Genomic DNA, 21,441 nt, shown 5'->3' on the forward strand with positions numbered 1-21,441 from the left:
CCTCCCCCTCCTCCCCTCCTCCCCTCCCCCTCCCCCTCCTCCTCCTTCTCCTCCTCCTCTACCTTCTCCTCCTCCTTCTTCTTCTTCTTCTCCCGGTCAAAGGGTATAACCTTTTCTTTTTAAAATAAATAAGTCCTGGTGATGTAAGGTACAGCATGGTGACAATAGTTAATAATACTGTATTGTGTATTGGAAATCTGTTAAGAGAGTAGATCTTAAAAGTTCTCATCACAAGAAAAAAAATTAGAGAGTTCTTCTCAATATAAAATCAAAGCCCCTCCAGTTTCAGGTCAAACTCTGTAGGCCTAGGATGCAGAAATGAGTAAATTAGACTTCAGAGATTTTATTGTTGCTCTAAAGTTTGAACCACCACAGCCTTCTGGCTGCTGTTTACAACTAGAGGCACACCAAAGGACAGAGATACCGGCAATTCAGAAGACCCACGCAAGCACTAAGATTGGACCAGAGCCCCCCTCTCACAGGCACAATTGCCCCTCATCTTGTCTTTCGCAGGGCCTGAGGCTCAGATAGACTCACAGAAGAAGTTCCTGCAGCAAACAGTCCTAAAGCTTGAAATCAAATGGCTAAGGGATCTTGTGAAATCTTTTTCTTTGCAGGTCTTTTAGAGGACGTTTCTAGATATAGTGTTTCTCAGAGGCAGGGAATGGACCAGCTGGCTGCTCCCTCTCAACCCTGGGATTCCAAGGGAACAGGAGGAGTTTTCTCCTTTTAAGGGGTTTCGTCTTTCATCTGGAGGTGATTGGTGAGAGAATCAGGTAGGTGTTGCCAGGGCACAGCAGTGGGTGGGTGAGGCTGCTCCACCTGCTGAATCAAGGGAGGCTTCCAGGAGGGGAATAGCTTGGAGATGCCTCATGAAACAAGCCTGGGAGGAGGCTTGGGGTTGGCTGATAGGTGGGTATCGGAGGACGGGACTTGGTGGGGGCTGGCTGGAAGGGCAGGCCTAGTCTGAAGAGGCAGGATTCTCCCCAGCTTCACGGGAGTCCTTCTCTGGAAGCCATACCTGTCAGCTCTTCTTACCTCCTAAACCTTGCAAGGGATGGGGTAGGGGATGGCAGCCAGTGACATTCCACCATCACTTGGTATAGGGAGAAATGTTGCAGCAGGAAGGCTTTAAGCTAGACCAGAGGCAGAACTGGATAAGATGGGAGATGAGTGACTGAGGGGCTCCAGGGGCCCCTTTCTTTCAAGGCCTTTACAAACAAAGAGGTTTCTTCTGCTCCCAGCACCCCCCTCACCTCCAAGCCGCAGTGATGGCTATGACAGCCTTTGGGGGCTTTTTGCCAGTTTGCACGTAACACGTAGGTTCTGTGAGCCTTCCGGAAATACCCTTTCGTGGAAACTGTGCAACTGGATTTGGGATTGAAGAGCAGCCAGACCCCAGCAGATAGTGTAGAGTGTAGTTTTGGGGGGCACAATGGCAGAACTGGAGTGAGGGGTTTGGGGGAGCTCTGGGAGCCATCATTCTCCCATGGATGGCCCTCAGTGTCCACCAGACCTCAGTACTCCAGAGGGTAGAAATCCTTGCCTCTCTATTTCAGCCCTGGGACTGGTGGGCATGGAGTCATGGGGTCCCTGGAAGGACAATTGTTTCTTTGGCTTCTTCCCTTTTTCAGCCCTTGGATTCTGGAGGTTGCCAGGAGACTCTACCTAGAGTCCACCATGCCTTTGGAAGGAACACCCACACCAAGGGAAGGAAGGGCCTGAGGCCCTTATCCGGGAGGGCCAAAACACCGGTAAACCAGCAGTGACACAATTCAACTGAATAAATCTGCTGAGTCAAATCAAATGCTGCCTCTGTCTGGCCAGGGAGGATGCTTCCGTGCATGGGAAGTGAGCCATGCTCAGCCTGGTTGGAGGCACCAGCCTCTCTCAGCAAGGCCTGGGCTCTCCCTCCCCCCGCTGGGCAGCCCAAAACTCTCACATGGATTTCTCTCATTCACAGACATGCCAGATTCAGATGACTGACTCACTGGTTTGTTTTCCCACCGGACTGTGAGCTCCCCAGCCACGAGATCTGGGACTCATTTATGCCTGTGTGATCAGTCTCTTGTTTAGAGCCTGGCATATGGTAGGAGGCTGGAGAAATATCAGTGCGAATGAGTGAGTAATTCACCCCATCGGGTGGTCTGAGCTAAATACCTCTGAGTAGGACAGACAGGGATGTAACAGGGTTTCAGAGGAGGGAGCCATCACTGTGAACCTGGGTCAGAGGGAAAGCCTCGTGGAAGACATAAAGTAGCCTTGTCTTCTATTGCCTTAAAATCACTTGAGCCCATTTTGCTGCCTCAGGACAACTGAGAGTTGAATTCTCCAGCATCCCTTTTTCTATCCTCCTTCCTACATTAATTCGTCTACCCCAGTCACCAGCTGATCCTCCGTGATGTGCTGGAGTGACTCACAGTGGCCTGGGAGAGCAGACTGTGTTCATCTCTTCCCAGCACTCCTCACGCTGGTAGCTTGAAACTGGCCAGGGAGGGAGAAATTGGCAAAAACTATAAACCAGTGCTGTTTCACCCTAGAAGAGTTAGTTGCTAAACGTTTATCAGCACATTTGCCTACCTACTACCTGTCCATCTCCTTCCTTCTTTTCTCTTCGCTCCTCTTCCCTCTCTCCTTCCCACGAATCTTCCTTCCTTCCCTTTTCCCTTCCTTTTTTATCAATTCTTTTATCCAGTTCCCCACCTACCTACTCATCCATCCAACCACCATCCATCCGCCATCCATCCATCAATTCATCAATCCTCCATCCATCCACCATCCACCCATCCATTTCCCACTTGGATCCATCTAACTTTTATTTCTTTTATTCATCTATCCATCCATCCATCCATCCATCCACCATCCATCCATCAATCCATCATCCATCCACCATCCACCCATCCGTTTCTCACTTGGATCCATCTAACTTTTATTTCCTTTATTCATCCATCCATCCATCCATCCATCCAGTTTGTTTTCCCACCGGACTGTGAGCTCCCCAGCCACGAGATCTGGGACTCATTTATGCCTGTGTGATCAGTCTCTTGTTTAGAGCCTGGCATATGGTAGGAGGCTGGAGAAATATCAGTGCGAATGAGTGAGTAATTCACCCCATCGGGTGGTCTGAGCTAAATACCTCTGAGTAGGACAGACAGGGATGTAACAGGGTTTCAGAGGAGGGAGCCATCACTGTGAACCTGGGTCAGAGGGAAAGCCTCGTGGAAGACATAAAGTAGCCTTGTCTTCTATTGCCTTAAAATCACTTGAGCCCATTTTGCTGCCTCAGGACAACTGAGAGTTGAATTCTCCAGCATCCCTTTTTCTATCCTCCTTCCTACATTAATTCGTCTACCCCAGTCACCAGCTGATCCTCCGTGATGTGCTGGAGTGACTCACAGTGGCCTGGGAGAGCAGACTGTGTTCATCTCTTCCCAGCACTCCTCACGCTGGTAGCTTGAAACTGGCCAGGGAGGGAGAAATTGGCAAAAACTATAAACCAGTGCTGTTTCACCCTAGAAGAGTTAGTTGCTAAACGTTTATCAGCACATTTGCCTACCTACTACCTGTCCATCTCCTTCCTTCTTTTCTCTTCGCTCCTCTTCCCTCTCTCCTTCCCACGAATCGTCCTTCCTTCCCTTTTCCCTTCCTTTTTTATCAGTTCTTTTATCCAGTTCCCCACCTACCTACTCATCCATCCAACCACCATCCATCCGCCATCCATCCATCAATTCATCAATCCTCCATCCATCCACCATCCACCCATCCATTTCCCACTTGGATCCATCTAACTTTTATTTCTTTTATTCATCTATCCATCCATCCATCCATCCACCATCCATCCATCAATCCATCATCCATCCACCATCCACCCATCCGTTTCTCACTTGGATCCATCTAACTTTTATTTCCTTTATTCATCCATCCATCCATCCATCCACAAATGCTTTCTGAGCATCTTCTCTGTGTGGACCTATTCCCCAGGCTCAGAATCTTTCCCAGACTTCTGGAAGATAGGCGCATGAAGGACTAGTCCTCGGAAGGACTAGCAGAGGCCTCCCAGCGCAGCACCCCAGGGTCAGCCGGCACTGATGTTGGGTTCATAACCAGAACACTTTGGTTTCCCCTTTCTGCTTCTCCTTGCCCTCTCTGCTCTTTGCTCCTCATAGCCTGTTCTCACAGGGTCCAGAAGACACTAGCAGGGGAAGGAGAGGCATGTCCCCATCTCTCACTCCCTTCACACCTCAGGCAAGAGCCCAGTGGAATTGGGCCTGACTTGGAGAAAGGGTTTCCTGCCCCCAAAGTCCCCACGAGCTCTTAGACAACTTACCAGTGAGTTCAAACAAGATGGGGCTCCCCTGGGGCCTGAGAACAGAGACATGAGGTGAGAGGGAAGCCCCATCATGAAGCAGCACCCTCTGCCCCCAACACCACCCCAGCCCTCCTCTTAAATCTCTGGCTGCTCTGTGAACCAAGCTTGTCTCTCGTTCCCAGGGGCTGTTATTACAAAGGGTTTGCTCTTCAGCCTGGTGAGCCAAAGGGGCTATAGGGCTCCCAGAGCCCGACCTGGAGTCGAAGGGAAGGAAGGGGAACCCACTCCCCTGCACGCAGTCCAGAACCTGCCACCTCAGCCACGCCCATCTCCTGCACTGCCCCATCCAGCCCAGCCTGGGAGAGACGCAGCCCTTTACTCTGTGCGGGAGTGTAGGCTTCCCAGAACCATGGCAGAGGGTCGCAGCCCAGAGGGCACCAGGTGGCATGTCCTGGCAGGAGTGGAGGGTCCCCAGCGTTCCTGCAAGGGGCTCAGAGAGAGGAAGTGGCTAGAGTTGTTTTTCTCACTTCTTCCCCTGAGGTCTGTGTTTATATGACAGTCGTACCCAAACGTCTCACTTCTGAGAGTATCTGACTCCACACTTCACTGGCCTCTTTTTGGAGGGTATTGCCTGTGGCCTGGAACAGAGAGGGTGGGCAGATTTTGTTCTGAGTCACACAGCATACCTACTTTGGAGACAGATGAGAGTGAAGTGTTTGGGCCCCGAGGATGCAGCCCCCTGTCCTGGCACTGCTTGCATTCCTGTCCCTCACTACTATTTCTCTGTCCTTTGGATCCAAGCAGGTTATTTCTACCTGCTCTGAGAGAAATAACATAAGGCTGTATGCATCTCGTTCGCGCTGCTGGGACAGGCGTGACTTTCCGAAGCTGTCTTCCATTGCGATAGTCAGGTGGCTGACGGGACCTTAGCATCTCAAAGGCCTTGGGTTCAAATCTCAGCTCCACCAGGACTCAGCTGACTTAGGCCAGAGAGTTACCTTCTTAGAGCTTCAGTTTTCTCATCTATTAAACGGGGATAATTGAACAGGTTGCTGTAAGGTTTAAGTGAGCTCATACAGGTAATGTACCTAACACAGTGCCTGGAAGTTGGCGTGCGGGATTAAATGATCAGTAGCCACTTCACTCCAAATCCTAAAATCCAAATCACACTGAACCCATCATTCCCTTTAAGATGAGAAGCAACTTCATCGTCTCAGGGCGGCAGGGGATCTTCCTCTGAAACCTGGGCCCTCAAATCACAAGGTTATTTGGCTTGTGTGACCCAATTAATAGCCCTCTGTCCTGTGGGCCTCCGCGGGCACCTCACCTTCTGTCCCGGGGGCTGCTCAGCTCAGTGAAACCTGTGAGGACAGAGGCTCCCACTTTCCTGATGAGAAGAAAGTGAGTCAGGAGGAAGCAGCCCAACTGGTTGCTGAGCCGTGGAAAATAGTTAAACTGGGGGAGAGAAAAAGCACTTGTTTAAAAAATCAGGCTAGGTATGAATGTGTAGGGTGTGGCCCCCTGTATAATTAGCTGCTCTGGGAGCTGCCTGCCTCTCCGGGGCCCGGGGCCCGTTGAGTCAGGTTCGCCTGCGGCCCCTCCTCTCCACTCCTCTTCCCCTCTCCCTGTAGGTGTGTCTTGGGCTCTGCGGCTGCCTGTCCCACTCCTGCTAAGACGCCGTGTGAGAGGTCACCCACCGCACCTCCAGCAAGCCCGACACAGACCAGCCAGGCAACCCACAATGGAAGCTGCAGATGCCTCCAGGAGCAGTGGGGCCAGCCTGGAAGCCAGGGGAGCCCACAGCTCCCTGGGCCCCAAAGGCAGCCTGGAGAATGGGGCCAAGGCCGAAGGCAAAGAGGCCAATAGCACCGACGGGCACGGCAGGGAAGGGGCCGAGGGCAAGAGCCTGGGCGGCTCCCTGAAGCCAGGCGAGGGAAGGGGCTCCCTGTTCTTGGGCAACAAGGGGCGGCGGCCCATCATTCAGTTTGTTGAGTCTGTGGATGACAAGGGCTCCAACTACTTCAGCATGGACTCTGGAGAAGGCAAGATGTCCCCCTATGCCAGGCTCCAGATGGGGGCCACCAAGAAGCCACCCGTCACCTTTGCCGAGAAGGGGGAGCCGCGCAGGTCCATCTTCTCGGAGCTCCGCAAGCCCACGGTGTCCATCACGGAGCCGGGGGACCTCCAGCAGAACAGCTCCCCCCGGGCCGCCTCGAGCAACCTCCTGCGCTCCAAGTCGGGCTCCGAGGAGGTCCTGTGCGACTCGTGCATTGGCAACAAGCAGAAGGCCGTCAAGTCCTGCCTGGTGTGTCAGGCCTCCTTCTGTGAGCTGCACCTCAAGCCCCACCTGGAGGGCGCCGCCTTCCGTGACCACCAGCTGCTCGAGCCCATCCGGGACTTCGAGGCCCGCAAGTGCCCCCTGCATGGCAAGACCATGGAACTCTTCTGCCAGACGGACCAGACCTGCATCTGCTACCTCTGCATGTTCCAGGAGCACAAGGGCCACAGCACCGTGACCGTGGAAGAGGCCAAAGCCGAGAAGGAGGTAACAGCGGGCCCCTCCAGGTCTCCCCTCCCTTGGCGCGTCCTCTCACCCCGTCTTCTCCACTGGGGTTCCCAGGGTCTGGGGCTTAAGTCTCTGCTGTCCCTTGTCCCCTCCCGCCCCCAGGCTGGGAGTCAGAGACGGTTCCCCCATCCTCTAAGGCCTCAGGAGACCAGGCATCTCCTAGATGAGCAAATGGGGGCTCAGCAAAGATGGGGGGCTTGGCCACGGTCATAGGATAAATTCAAGTCAGGTCAGGGAATCAGCAGTCAGTCCTGGGCTCTGTGTCTAGCTGGGTCTTTTCCTTCTACCTTCGTTCCTTCGTTCCTTCCTTCCTTCCCTCCCTCCCTCCCTCCCTCCTTCCTTCCTTTCTTTTCTTTTCTTTCTTTCTTTTTTACTTAAGGGAGAGAGAATTCTACCCACCTGAGCAGGGCTGGCTCCTGGGATGAGTCATGGGTGAGGAGAAGGGAATTTGAGGGCCACTTCAAGGCCCTTTTTTTCCTGGCTTCAGAGTTGGCTTTTGCAGTCCAGTGTCTCCTTCTTGTTCTATCTGATCCCCCAGCCGGCCTCCCGACTCTCCCAGTGGCCTCCTTTATCCTTCCCTCCGCTGGGCCCCGTGTGCTTTGTGTGTGTGGTTGTATGTGGACATACCTCCGGCTGTAGGTGGACACTCTTGGTGAGGGTTGGAGTGGGGGTGTGTGTGTTATATTCAGATGTGGATGTTTGCATATGACTGTATATGTGATACGTTAAGTGTGTTTGCGTTCTGTGTATGTGATCCTGCATGTGCGTCTGTGGGGAGGAGCGGGGCCGTGTGGAAGCCTGTGAACGCGGACACCTTACACCTGGAGAGGGTGTGCTGGACCAAAGGGTCAGCTGTGGCTGCCGCTCCTGACTCCATAGGTGCTGGGCTGGTCTCCCCGCGGCAACACAGCTCTGTGACATGGGCGGTCTCCAGCCGGTGGTCAAGGCAGGGCGCCTGACTTTCCGCACCCCGCAGAACGGGGCAGCACAGGACAGCCTCTGGGCCCAGCCTCCCTAACTGGGAGTCTGTAGGTTACTCTCTCCTACCCACACCCCTGGGCAGGAAGGATGAGCGAGAGATGAGAAAAGACTCAAAGATCCTTTTCAGAAGCCTCTTTTGGCCCAGGAAAAAGGTGATCCCAGTTTCCCTAACTCCCTGACCCCAGTCTGGCATCAAGCTTCAAATAGGGAGATGGAGATGGGGCAGGGGCCATGGACCCCGCCTCCAGGACCTCACCTAGGAAATCTATACAGAACGAGGGCCAATCTTCCTCAGCCACCGCAACCAAGAAATTGCAGAGCCCCAGACTGTGTTTTAGGAGACCTGACTTCCAGTCCTGGTTTTTGCCTCTAACCATCTGTGAGATGGTGGACAAGTCCCTTCCATTCTCTCAGGCTTGGTTTCCCTTCATGTGAAACTAAGGGATTGGACTAGATTGGAAGTTTCCAAATGACCCCTGGAGCCCTAGGATTCTCGGGAATGTCTTTGAGGCGTCAGGGATGAGGAGGGGGGCAAATTGATGCCAAGAAGTCAGGGGACCCCTGTTCCCAGCCCCAGTGCAAGCAGTGCATGCTCTTATTTATCTGTAGGGTTTGGCCCCAAATTTCATCTGAAACAAGGGTATCTCCACTTAAGAAAAGCCTGAGTGCCCCTGGAGGACAGGACGGTCTTGGGCAGTTTTCTCTGGTGGCACCTGGGACTCGGACTTCATGTTCTAGTACTGGGACAGGACTCAAAGACACAGTTCTCACCTTTGAAGGCTCATGATGTAGGTCAAGAGGCAGAGCTCAGATGCACAAACCAGCCTGGGGCGCATCCCCCCAGTTACACAGCAGTGGCTGTAAGTAAACGTCAACTTGCAGAGGACAGAACGTCAGACTGGAGCGTTAGCAATTTCGTCAGCCTGCTCTCCACCTTGCATGGGGACACAGGCCCAGAGAAAGGAAGAGACCTGTCCAAGCTCAGTGTTTGAGGAAGAAGTTCCCTGAGTCCTCAGCCAATGCTGGAGAGCAACTTAGGGGAAGGGTTAGGCTTCCTTTGAGGGGGGTGGGATTACAGGGACTCAGGGGAAAATGTCTGATTCACTGGAGTGACTTTAGGGGTGGGAGCTTCAGACTGTGTGTGTGTGTGTGTATGTGTGTGTGTGTGTGTGTGTGTGCGTGTGTGTGTGTGATTACAGGGACTCAGGGGAAAATGTCTGATTCACTGGAGTGACTTTAGGGGTGGGAGCTTCAGACTGTGTGTGTGTGTGTGTATGTGTGTGTGTGTGTGTGTGTGTGCGTGTGTGTGTGTGCACCAGCATGTAGGTAGGCAGAGATAGGTGGTGCCGAGCAGCTGAGTGGAGATGGAGATGGAATGGAGCACTTTGTCCTGGTCTGGCTCTGCTGGAAAGTCAGACGTGAGGGATGTTGGCACAGAGCAGTGTTAGATGGGTTGACAGATCAAAGTGGACTGGCGTGTCAATCCTGGCATCCTTTGGAGGCAGCTCCTGCAGACTCAAACATTAGGGCCCCACACAGCTTTTTTTTTTTTTTTTTTTTAAGAAGATGTAGGGGGTAGGAGTTTATTAATTAATTAATTTATTTTTGCTGTGTTGGGTCTTCGTTTCTGTGCGAGGGCTTTCTCTAGTTGCGGCACTATCGTGGCCTCTCTTGTTGCGGAGCACAGGCTCCAGACGCACAGGCTCAGTAGTTGTGGCTCATGGGCCCAGTTGCTCCGCGGCGTGTGGGATCCTCCCAGACCAGGGCTCGAACCCGTGTCGCCTGCATTAGCAGGCAGACTCTCAACCACTGAGCCACCAGGGAAGCCCCCACACAGCTTTTTGCAAGGAGGCCTGTCCAGAACCTGCTCTGCATCCTGGTTGGTGAGGCCCAGGTGAGGTGATCGCTGACCTATCTTGGTTACTTGCACAAAAGTGTAGACAACACCCAGGGCTGCGGTGCTCATCTCTTGGGCCTCAGATCTTGCTACAGACTCCGAGAAGAGGCAGTGCTGGAGAAAGGCCACTTGGTGTGCCAGCATGACAATCCTTCCTCTGCTGACCCAAGATCAGAAGGTTTCCAATTCCACTCCGAATGTCACAGGGAAGGTCCCCAGATGTCCTGTGGTCCACCCCTCTGCCTCTGGGCATTTCCCAGGCTGGATTAGACTGATGAGATTGCAACGTACATATCCATCCTTTCCTGTGTCTCGTGGCCCTCTCTTCTGCCTATCCCAAGTGCCTTCTGCTGCATCGGGTCAGGGTGGAGGATTCCTGGCCACGGCTGCTTGCTGCAGGGCGGCCTGCCTGTCGTGGGTCCTCCTGGGCTCTGGGTGGGCAGCCTGGCAAGGCGCCGGGGTGGGTGCTCAGACCAAGCATTGCTCTGGAGGGCGAGGTCCTAGCTCGTCAGCGCGGCTCACATTCCATGCCTCGGTCGTTCTCCTGACGCCATCACTTGGCTCGGTTCCTCTCTGTCACCATGGCCTGTGGTTTTGCTTCTGGTCTCGTTGCCCAATTCTTCCTTGAAGGCTGAACTGCCGGGCTGCTGGGCGTGGGCAGTGGCTGCTCATTGAGTTCCGGGAGCTGTGCTGGTCTGGGCTTTTGGGGCTCTTTGGGTGGACAGCCATGACCGGGGTTTGGGAAGAGGAGCCAGGCGAAAGGCCTAGAGGGCGGTGGCAGGTGCTGGGACCATCCTCCCCAGAGATCCTGGGGGAAAACGTCTGCTCCGGGACAGGGTGGGTGAGAAAGGAGGTAGGGTGAACTCTGTGGGTGCTGGGGAGGAAAGGACAAAATAAAAGAGGTATAGAGACAGGAGGCAGGGAAGGAGAGTGCCAGGGAGGCAGACAGGAGACACCCCTATCTTTATGGAGTACATCTATGTGCCGGGCGCTAGCCTGAGCATTTCCACGGTCACCCCTGCACAGTCCCACGGGGTGGGAGTAACTGCGTCTATTTTATAGGTGAAGAAATGGGCTCAAAGATGCCAGGAAACTTACCCAACGTTACAGCACTGGGAGGTGGCAGAGCTGGGATACAGGTTCATTGTGGCCATAGCCCAGCATGTTTTCTCTCCACCTTTTTAAATGTTGTTTTTATAGGGTTGGCAGTGGCTCCTTGGGGTCACCTGGGAGGTTCTGATTCAGGGGGTCAGGGCCTGGGATCTGTACTTTTAAGTCACCCTCAGGGATTCGAATATGTAGTCAGGTTGGAAATCAGGAATCTAGTCCAGTTTTACCAGGAAGAAACCGAGGCCTGGGAGGTGGGGTAACATGTCAAGGGCCCAATGCTGGTCTGGAGACAGTCTGGGTGATGCTCTTCCCACCCCGTCCTGCCCCTTCCCCATCCTGACACCCAAGGAAGCCGAAGGAACGGTGTGCCCCAACTAAGCAGAGTAATACTGGGCTGTTTGACGTCTGTGTGGAAATGGGGAAATCTCTCCAGCATTTCAGATTCTTATCCACATCATCATCATTTGTCTGAAAGTACAAATCTGGCAATTAACTGGCTCATTTGGCAAATGGCACAGCCAACGGCCTGTGTGGTTAATTCAGAGCAGGGGAGGATCCCTCGGGGCCCCGTCTGCTCTCCTCTGGGGGCAGCGCAGGCACGTGCCCAGGTGAGAGCTCAGGTGCGTCTGCACCTGAAGGCCCCGTCTGTCCGGGCCGAGACACCACCAGCCACTGGCCACCCCTCTGCTCCCCCAAGGCCGGAAGGGTTTCAAGGCTGTGTGGCTTACACAGGCCCGTCCCAGGCAACCGAGAGAGAGGCAATGGACATGGAGGAGTGTGGGAGAAGGAACAAAGAAGGCATTTAGGGACAGGCCTGGGCAGGGTGTAGGGAGTCGGCTGGGGAGAAGGAGGAAGTCGGGAGAAGGAGGAAGTCGGGAGGGAGGTGTAGACGGGTGGAGCTGAGGGGAGCTGAGGCCCTGTCAGACGTCAGGAGGTTTAATCAGATTTCAAGGGAGGAGGGAAAGAAGGAGAAAGCGGGGCCTCAGGGGGTGATGGGGAGGGTGTAGGGAGGGGAGGAAAAGAGGCAGAATTGATGAGTTGCCCCATCCGTGAGGTGGGGGAGCTTGGGCAGGAGTGAAGGGCACGGATGATGTCCTGGAAGGTACAGAGAATAGCCCAGAGGTTGAGGCCATGTAACAGAGCTGAGTCCTGTTGCTGCGTCGTGGTCTTCCCACTTCCTCGCTGGGAGAACTCAGGCAAGCTCCTCAATGTTTCTGGGCCTCGGTTTCTGCATCTGTAAAATGGGGATAACCGGCTTGCCTCCCCAGGGGGCTTTTGCAGATGAAAGGAGAAATGCGGGCACATAGTGGATGCTCAGTAAAGCAGTTAGGCTCCTTCCTTCTAAGGTTGCAGGAGAACCCAGTATTTTGGAGCCTTCCTATGTTTTATTGTTTCCTATATCCTGCCTTTTCTGGCTTTTGTGCAACCCTGCCAGCAGGGAAAAATTGCCAAGGGCTAAACAGATGCTGGCTAAACAGGGTTTCACCCCAAACCCTCTTCTCCTGACAGGGCAGTACTCATCCCAGAGGTGAGAGCAGACCCTTCTAGTAGCACAGAGTTCCCAGCCCAATGTCCCTGGTGCCCTGCAAGTCTGGCCTTGCAAGGGCCCCTCCCAGCCAATGTTGACTTCCCTGGTGCCCCAAAGAAACCAGGAGACTAGTCTCTCCTCCGCCCTGACTGATGTTTCCGCCCACTGCTGCAGACAGGGCGGCTCCGCCTTTGACCCTTCTCTCTTCTGTTTCCAGATCGGCTGCCTCTCCCTCGGGCCCTCCCAGGTCACTGGCCGACACCTCTGGCTCTCGTCTGTGTGCCCCCCGCTAGCCTCCCTCTTCCCGGCCTCTCTTGCTCAGGATGGACCCCAGGGGTTGACTCCTGCCACCCTTGGCCGAGGTTCTTCATTGTTCTAGAGCCCCTGGACTCTCCCTCCTCTGTACTCAGTGCCTTCTTCCTCCCTCTTGGCCAGTGAGTCTGTGCTCTGCGGGTAAGACCTTTCCTCGCCTTAATCCCCGTATGCCCCACAGCTGCCAGCAGGTCCCCCGAGCCCCTCCGCTCACTCCGCTGGCTCCTCACCTTCACCTTCTCCAGGCAAACCTTCTCCCCTCGCGCAGGGGGTTAGCCTGCCTGCACCACCCCCGTTATCCTACCTCCTTTCCACTTTCCCCAATATCCTCCAATCTTCAGTTCCCCACCATCTAAGCCTCTACTTAGTGTTTTTTTTTTTTGCGGTACGCGGGCCTCTCCCTGCTGCGGCCTCTCCCCTTGCGGAGCACAGGCTCCGGACGCGCATAAGCCTCTACTTTGCATCTGCAGCCCAATGTCGTGACCTAACCTCCCTTCACCCCCGGACCATACACTCTGTATCCCGACTGTGTACGCACTACTCCCGGGCCCCAGCACAACGGCACACTCCATCCACACCGCTGAACACCACCAAGACCTCATCTGCTTGCACCTGCCCACTCCCCTCACTTACCCGTGCCCTGTGGGCCTGCCCGCCACCCTGTCCTCTCCCCTCCGAGCCCGGCTCCTGGTCCATGGAAGGTGTCCCACCCAGCAGTGGGGATGGGACCACTCGTCAGCGCTTTCTCTGTGCCACGTGCTCTCTGAGAGCCTCACTTACCTGATCGCAGTTCATCCCACACCTGGCTGGGAGATGGCCCTCCTACTACCTCCAGGAAAAATGGAGTGACCGAGGCACCAAGTTTGGTCACCTGTGAAGGCCACCTGCCTAGAGGTGGTGGTAACTGGATTCAAAGCCTTGGAGCCCCAGTCCTGGGCTCTGGGTGGGCTCCCTCCTAGATCCCCCAGGCTCATTTCATGGAAGAACTGCCCTGCGCCTGCCCCCCGGCACCCCAGGCCTGGGGGTGGGAGTGAATGCACTTTTGTTCTCTGCTTTCCTTGTTCTGGGTGCTGAGGTAGGGTGAGAAGCCCCAGTGCCAGCCGCTCTATCGCTGAGCTGGTGAGGATGTCTCAGCTGCGGGGGGAGGCAGCTTCCAGCATCCCATCCCCCTGGGGCCTTGCTTGCTGGGGGTGAGGGGCTCTCCAGGGACGGGAAAGTTGCCCAGCACAGACCCACTGTCTGGCCTTCAGGCTGCTTCCTCACAGCTCAGACCCACCTACCAGTCCCAGGCTTCTCAGGAACCTTCCAGGCCACCGGCTCTGCCAACCTCAGAGTTCCAGGCTCTTGGCTCTGCCCCCGCAGAGAGTCTCCGCTGCCCACATGGGGTCTGGGTCCCTTGGCTCTCCAACCTCCCACCACCGTGTCTATTGACAGCTGGCTTCTCCCAGCCTTTGTCCAGAGACCAGGCCAAATCCTCATCTTCATCCGCGTCTACTCCTCCTCTTAAACATTTTCCCTCCCTGGTGATGGCATTTTCCGTGTTGTGGGATTTCCAGCACGTAGCTCGTGGGGCACATGCTTTCTGAGAAGAACTTAGAGTCTCTGGCCTGGGGAGCCCAGGGGTGTGGGCAGAGCAGGTAGGGTTGGAATCCCGGGCTGTCTGTCTGGGGGCTCGGCAGCTCCTGCTCTAGGCCTTCCCACCTTCTCCACCAGCTTCTCAGCCCTCTGGGCACTTTTTCAAGAAAGCCAGGACACTCTCTCCTCCATCAATCCACTTCCCTGGGTGTCTGCACAGGGACCCACCAGCAGCCCCCTGGCCTGGGAGAGTATCCAGGAGGTGTGATGTGTGCGCCCAGCCGCTCAGGACTCCTTGCCGAGAGAGCTCACATTCCTGGTGGTTTATGGCTTCCACATCTTGACTCTTCTTGTGGTTCCTCAAGGAGATGGCTGGAAATGGGTGGGACTCTGTGTTCAAAACCCAGTGTAGTGGGGACACCGGTGAGCACCCCGATGCCTTGGTCTTCCTGCCTTCAGGTGGAGATCACCCACCTGTCTTCCAAGCTGGCAGGTGCTTTGGGAGCACTAGTGGGGAACCCACAGAAGAAAAGAGGTGCCTCTTGGCTGAACTGGATTGACCTTAGCTTCACGGCTCCACTTTTGTCTCTGTTGTAGCTGCTTTTCAGAGAAGGACATTCCTCCAATGGAAGGAAACTATCATCCATACTTTCCGTATCCATCAGAGCTCATGTCCCAGCTCATTCCTGATGGATCCTCTTCCCAACCCACCCCAGACCCTGACAGCCCATGTTCTCTTCCTGAGCAGGGGTGCCTAGAACCTCTCCTTCTCTTCTCCCATCCACCCTCACCGCCTCACTTGCTGGCCTCTCTCCTCCCCCACGGACCCTGAATAAAGTCCCGATCTTGTCCAAACTGCAGACGTCACTCCCTTTCCCATAAACAGGTTTATAGCTGTGCCTGCCCAGACAGAGTCCCCGCTGGCGGCAACCCAGGCTCCTGCTTGCAACACAAGCCTCACGTCATATCATAGAAACGCTGCACACGGTTACTGCCACGGGACACTCCCTGGGCTGGGCGCTGCTGAGCTGGGCTGCGTCCCCTTTCTCCCCTAAGCTGCTCCCTGATGGCCCCAGGTCCATTGAAAGGAGTGGGAACCCCATAAATGAGCTTCCTTCCTGCTCACGTTGGGTGGAAGGCCTGGCAGAGGGTCAGCCTTATGAAGACATGGCCGGGCTGCCCAGCCCCAGAACCCTGAGTTTACAATGAGATGGCGTTTGACTTGTTGCTGGATCCTCGGTGACTGGCGTGGTGCCTGGCATATCCGACGGCCTGATGAGTGTTTGCCGAATGAACAGCTGAAGGGCTGAGTGGTGGACCCTGCTCGAGTTTGCCCCCTGGGTGGGCCCACTCCCTGACTCTCTGGTTCTCTTCCACCTCTTCCCCCTGACTTCTCCTCCAACCCCGGCTCCTTCCCTGCAGACAGAGCTGTCACTGCAAAAGGAGCAGCTGCAGCTCAAGATCCTCGAGATCGAAGATGAAGCTGAGAAGTGGCGGAAGGAGAAGGACTGCATCAAGGTAAGCGGCCCCCAGGGCTCTCCCCGACCTGTGCTGCCTGGAAGCGGCAGGCCTGTGCTCCGGCTCGGGGTCTCAGGCCCACAGTTAAAACCCACACTCGTTTCTTCTGGGTTCTCTTGCCCCCTTCTAAGTGTGGGCCAGGCATCCATGTTGCCCAGCACCTAATGCTCATCTTACATCATCCCAGCAAATAAAGACCCTGGACCAACTTGTCCTCCAGTGTGGCTTCCAATGTCCACCGATGTCTGTTCTGCCCACCAGGCTACACAGCCACTAAATGCATGCTATTTTCCCTTTACTTGTGTCAGTGTGGCTAGATGTATGTCTTCCATGGTTTGAATGCTTGGAAACTACAACCTGAAATCACTGACTCTTGACCCTGGCTGCAGAAACAGCTCAGTCATTCACTTTCTGAATGATGTTTGGGTCTGGTTGAAGTTTCAATGGACACACCCTGACTCATCTGGGAACTTCTGGGCCCATGGAGTTACCCAAGGGTGGAATGATGGTTCATGTCACCCCACCAAGGGGGAGGAGCTGCTGATAGATAAGGAAAGGTGGCCTGTTAAAAAAAACCCTGGCCACCTCCATTAAGAGATGGCATCCCTCAATGATGCCTTTGAACAGGCATTTCTTGGTTGAACAGGCTTTCAGGGTCAGGGCAGTAGAAATGCCCTGACTCTATGTTGGGAACCTAAAGTGCACCCTCTAGGGAGATTTTTAATTACTGAAACCGTCCTTCCTCTCTCCCCTCACTCTGGACGCAGAGCTTCACCGCCAACGAGAAGGCCACCCTGGAGCAGAACTTCCGAGACCTGATGCAGGACCTGGAGAAGCAAAAGGAGGAAGTGAGGGCTGCACTGGAGCAGCGGGAACAGGATGCTGCAGACCAAGTGGAGGTGATCGTGGATGCTCTGGATGAGAGGGCCAAGGTGCTGCAGGACGACAAGCAGATCAGGGAGCAGATACACAGCATCAGTGACTCAGTGCTGTTTCTGCAGGTAACAAGCAACTCCTCTGTCATTCAATCCCTCACTCTTTCTATCCACTTATCCAGACCCTCATCCAGTGTCCTTCTGTCCATCCATCCATCTATCCACCATCCATCTATCCACCATCCATCATCCATCCATCTATCCATCCATTCATCCCTCTAAGCTCCATTCCATCTGTCTATTTAATTTTTCCATCCAAGCCATTTCCTTACCTACTTTAAAGATGGCACACAAATATCATTTTGTCCCAACTTCAATTGAGAAGTACAAATAGTGCTCCAGGCTCAGTAGGAAACAGTTCTGTGATCGATTAGTGATGCCTGCACTGGGTATGGGGGTGTGTAACATATAAGCGCTGCATATTTGTTATCCTTCATCTTGTCTGTCTGTCAATTCCTCCATCCATCCTTCTACCTGCTAGACTGTGTTGGGTACTGCATGCCCAGTACTCTATTAGGTGCTGTGGAGAATAGAAAGGTATAAGACACGGTTATTGCCCTCAAGGAGCTGCAATCTGGTTGGGAAGATAAGACACATACAATTAGAGAACAATATAGAAGAGAGTGTAATTGAGTGATAAAGCCTAGGGTTCAGGAGATAAGAGCCTGTGGAAGCTCTGGGAAGGGCAAACAGGCTGGAGACAGCTTTGTGGAGGTGGTGGAATTTGAACTGGGTCTTGAAGGCCCATTAGGATTTGAGATGAAGGGATTCTCCAGTGAGAGGGAAGGGAGGTGAGAAGTGCCAAAGTGTAGAGGCAGTGAGTGGGCATGTGAAGGGGGAGAAACCACCATGACTGACCCATACACTAGTAATTCCTTGCCTTTCTTTGGTGCTTTCACACCCAAAGACTTCACAGCTTGTGTCACACCCATAAACCCCTATGAGGTAGGTACAATGCATCCAGCTTAAGAGATGGGAACCACGGAGTCACATGTCTCGGTGCTAGTGCCGTTAGGGATATTAGCATCTAGTGGATTTTAGTTGAACCCTTTCATTTTACAGAAGAATAAGAAACAAGTGCCTAGTGGGGAAAAGTGGGACTAGTTAGGAGCAGAGCTAGATCTAGAACCCAGCTCCTCTGCCTCCTGTGCTGAGTCTTCCAGCTGGACCATGAAAGCCCCGTGCAGAGGAAGGTCCCCATAGCTCCCAAAGACCCAGAAAGTTAATGGCTTCTTTCCTTTCCTGGTAGGAATTTGGTGCCTTGATGAGCAGTTACTCTCTCCCGCCGCCCCTGCCCACCTATCATGTTCTATTGGAGGGGGAGGGCCTGGGGCAGTCGCTGGGCAACTTCAAGGACGACCTGCTTAACGTGTGCATGCGCCACGTTGAGAAGATGTGCAAGGCGGACCTGAGCCGTAACTTCATCGAGAGGAACCACATGGAGAACGGTGAGTCCCCTCCTGTGGGCAGGCCCCAAGGCCGTGGATGTTTCCTCCCAGGTCAATTCCTGCTGCCTGGTGCAGGCCGACATCGAGCCAGCTGGCCCCTCACTGTTCCCAGCCATCCATCCCACTTAAGGGTGTTTGGACTAGGATTCAGGGATGGTACCCCCCTCCCTTGAAGTTGCTGCCACAGTTATGCAGCTATTACAAGGGGCCTCCAGGGCAGGACGCATCCCAGGCACTGGCTGCACGAGTGTCCTCTCTGTGGGTTGTCCATCAAACTCGGGGTTTGGTTTCGTTCAGCTCTGCGTCTGCTTGGCGGACCCAATCCAGCAGCTGTGTAGATGCTGCAGCTTGTAAGGGCCAGACTCCAGCCTGGTGGCTTTGCAGGTTCCAGCGGACATGGCCTTGAACTGCATGTGTGCTTGGAGGCAGAAGCCGCCTGTCACCATGGCCGTGCTGAGCAGTGTTGAGCCCAGAGGTGGACTTGGCCTGGTGGCCCGGCTGGAGATGGTTGGGCCCAGAGTGTCTCGGTGACTCACCAGCTCCCCTGAAGTCAGCTTCTCTACTGAATCACTCTGTCCTCTGCAGAGGCAACTGAATCATCTCACAGCATCCTAACATGAGAAACTGCCCCATTAAGTGCTTTTCCACCAGTCCCCGCCCAGTCTCTTTAGAGCCTGAAGCTGGACACTTTCCCCAAGCCCCACCCAGTGGCCCAGGCCTTGAGGTTGCAGCCTAACTAATGACTTCTAGCCCCAGCACCCCGAAGGCAGTGACCCTGGTCTTTGGTCTCCGAAGGGAGCACGTGATTCTTTGGGGGTTGAGAAGGGGGTGATAGTGTGCAGAGGGGCTGGGTCTCAGGGGGCAGCGTCTGTATATCTTGGGGATGGTGACATCACATAGTGTCCCCGTGAGATGTGAGGGACATTCGGTCACGCCTGAGGACAGATAAGCCATTTCAGCAAGACCATCATTTGGCTTCAAGCGGCCCCTGGGTCCTGCAATCCTCCTAATGACCACGGCGACCATCCTGAGGGGACGGCTCACAGCGATTGGGTGCTCCCTGGATGCTGGCTTCGTGTGAACGCCTCCCTTACATGATCTTAGTCTTCCTGTGGGATGACTTCCACGTCACAGATGAGAAGGCTGAGGCTTAGAGAGGCTTTTCAGGGGGCACACGGCTAAGCAGGGCGCGAGCTGGGTTTCACGCTCTGCTGTTCAAACGCCTCCACCCGGTGTCTTCTCATCTGAGAAGCAGCTGCTGCTGGTGGCCGTGCAGAGGAGCTGGGAGCGTGATGATCATGACCCCTGGGGGGTACACACCTGGCACGGGAGCCCCTCCGCTGAGGTCTGGTCGGACCGATGAGGACAGCCCCGACCGGGTGGGGGTGGTCCACCCCACGGCCTGCGGCCCGCCCACTGTGCCATTTCTAGGTCATGATTGTGCTGGCCACGGCCTCTGTGCAAGTGGGGCCCTGAGCCCTGTCCGAGGTGTGCCGGGAAGCGGCTGCCGGGAGAGGATGGGTGCTACTGATGTCAGCAGCCCTGCACCTGTGCCTGGGGCCCCGGGCCTCCATGTCGGCGTTTTGGCACTGCTGTGTGCTCGGGCGCGTGTCTGGCTGTAGGAAGTGGGGCGTGGGTGGCCGGTGAGTCAGACCTTGGCGTGACCGTCTTCTCTGCCTTGATTGCAGCCTGCCCACCGGACAGACCAGGGACTCAGTCCCCACCGTCAAAGGTGTGGGGTCTGAGATGCACCAGAGCCTCTTCATCCTGGGCTTGGCGGGGACGGGGTGGGGCCAACATCAAGGAGGATTTCTATTTGTCGTGAAGTGCCTACTGCGTGCCAGGCCCCTGCCCGGCACACGTGATGGAGATGAAGGATGAGCTTCCTCACTCCTCCTCGTGGCCGGGAGAGCGGGAGAGAGAAGAGCAGAGGCGAATGTAGGAGGCTGGGAAGTAGCGGGAGAATGGACTGGGGCAGAGGGCAGCTGGGGAAAGGCAAACTTGGAGCCACGGATTTGTTTGGGTTCAGGGGTCTTGCAGTGGGTGTAGGGGGGAGTCGGTTAGGGCTAGCTACCCCTCCTGGGTAGCTCACTCTCCCCTGCACGGCTCCGCAGCTGGATCCCTGGCCACGGAGGCCGGCGCTGGGACTTCATTCCATCTCCTTCCTGGGCTGCCAGCAGTGGCTGAGACAGAGCCAGGAAACAGGGGTGAAGGCTCGAGCCCCACATCTGCCCTTATTCGCCATGTGACACGGGGCAGTGGCTTCCCTCACCTCCTGAGCTTCAGTTTCCTTATCTGCCACCTGGGCACCTTCATACCAGCCCAAGGGTTGATGCACACGTCAAAGAAGAAATGAAACTCCGCAGCGCCTTGTAAACTGCCAAGTGCCTTTTGCACACGCCTTCCTCACAGGGGCCGGTCCCAGGGAGGGTGGATGGCCCACCACACACACCCTCTCTCGCCCCCCAAGGAGCTCAGGGCCGGAGGGGATGCTGGGCAGGAGGCCACCTTCTCCAAGGTTGGGGACCTCGCCTCTCCCTGGGACAGAGGGGCTATGGGCTGCCTCAGCGACACCCTCAGTGGCTCAGCTCATCCTCCCCACCGCCCCTCTGCTGACCCGGCCTCTCTGCTTCCCAGGGGGTGACCAACGCTACATGAACAGCTACAGTAACAGCTACACCGGCGAGTGGAGTGCTCCAGACACCGTGAAGAAGTACTCCATGTACCTCACATCCAAGGGTAAGGGAAGGGAGCAGATCCTCCGCTGAGGGGGTGGTCCAGGAGAGGCGCAGCCAGGTTCCCCTGGGGAGTGACCCTCGCGGATAGGCCTGGGAAGGTCCCGGCGCCTGCCTGCTTCCCGGTGTAAGTAGCAGCGCCTCCTCTCGCCCTCTGTCTGGCACCTGCTCTTCAGCTTCCCTGCTCTGTGCCCCCCGCCCCCCGTGCCTCCAGCCCACACCCTCCTTCTCTTTCCTTCCGGAGGGGCTCCTGGCTGCTGGCCTCAGCCACTTCCACCCACCAGGCTGAGCTGTGTTTTGCTTCTGCTGAGGTTTCTGTGGTCCTGAGGGAGGGCTGGCTTCTCCAGAACCATCCTGCTCCTCAAGACAGGGGGACCGACGGCTGCTCTTTTAAATTCCTCAGCCCCCCTCTCCCCCATGCACGCCAGCCCCTCAGCCCTCCTTCCCAGGCCCTGGCGAGGCGCTGCCTGAGGGGCGGCAGCCCAGCTGGGCCTGGGTAGAGACCAGCGCCCGCCTGTCCTTGCCCT

General features: G+C 55.4%; 1 protein-coding gene and 1 long non-coding RNA gene across 2 annotated transcripts in view; one reads left to right on the forward strand and one right to left on the reverse strand.

Moving 5' to 3' along the window:
- The window catches only part of LOC129392871 (uncharacterized), a 21,712-nt gene extending 6,018 nt beyond the window's left edge, over positions 1 to 15,694 (reverse strand). Inside the window, exons 1-2 of the long non-coding RNA XR_008619583.1 lie at positions 13,484 to 15,694; positions 63 to 305 (exon numbers count right to left, since the gene is read on the reverse strand). This is a non-coding gene — a long non-coding RNA (uncharacterized lncRNA). The remainder of the gene's footprint in view (positions 1 to 62; positions 306 to 13,483) is intronic.
- The window catches only part of TRIM29 (tripartite motif containing 29), a 26,570-nt gene continuing 10,978 nt past the window's right edge, over positions 5,850 to 21,441 (forward strand). Inside the window, exons 1-5 of the mRNA XM_007121697.4 lie at positions 5,850 to 6,854; positions 15,701 to 15,796; positions 16,564 to 16,797; positions 17,981 to 18,179; positions 20,817 to 20,918. Of these exons, the coding sequence (XP_007121759.1) occupies positions 6,051 to 6,854; positions 15,701 to 15,796; positions 16,564 to 16,797; positions 17,981 to 18,179; positions 20,817 to 20,918 (1,435 nt within the window). The 5' untranslated portion in view covers positions 5,850 to 6,050. The remainder of the gene's footprint in view (positions 6,855 to 15,700; positions 15,797 to 16,563; positions 16,798 to 17,980; positions 18,180 to 20,816; positions 20,919 to 21,441) is intronic.

The sequence above is a fragment of the Physeter macrocephalus genome, chromosome 16, assembly GCF_002837175.3.
Source record: "Physeter macrocephalus isolate SW-GA chromosome 16, ASM283717v5, whole genome shotgun sequence".
Classification (NCBI taxonomy): domain Eukaryota; kingdom Metazoa; phylum Chordata; class Mammalia; order Artiodactyla; family Physeteridae; genus Physeter; species Physeter macrocephalus.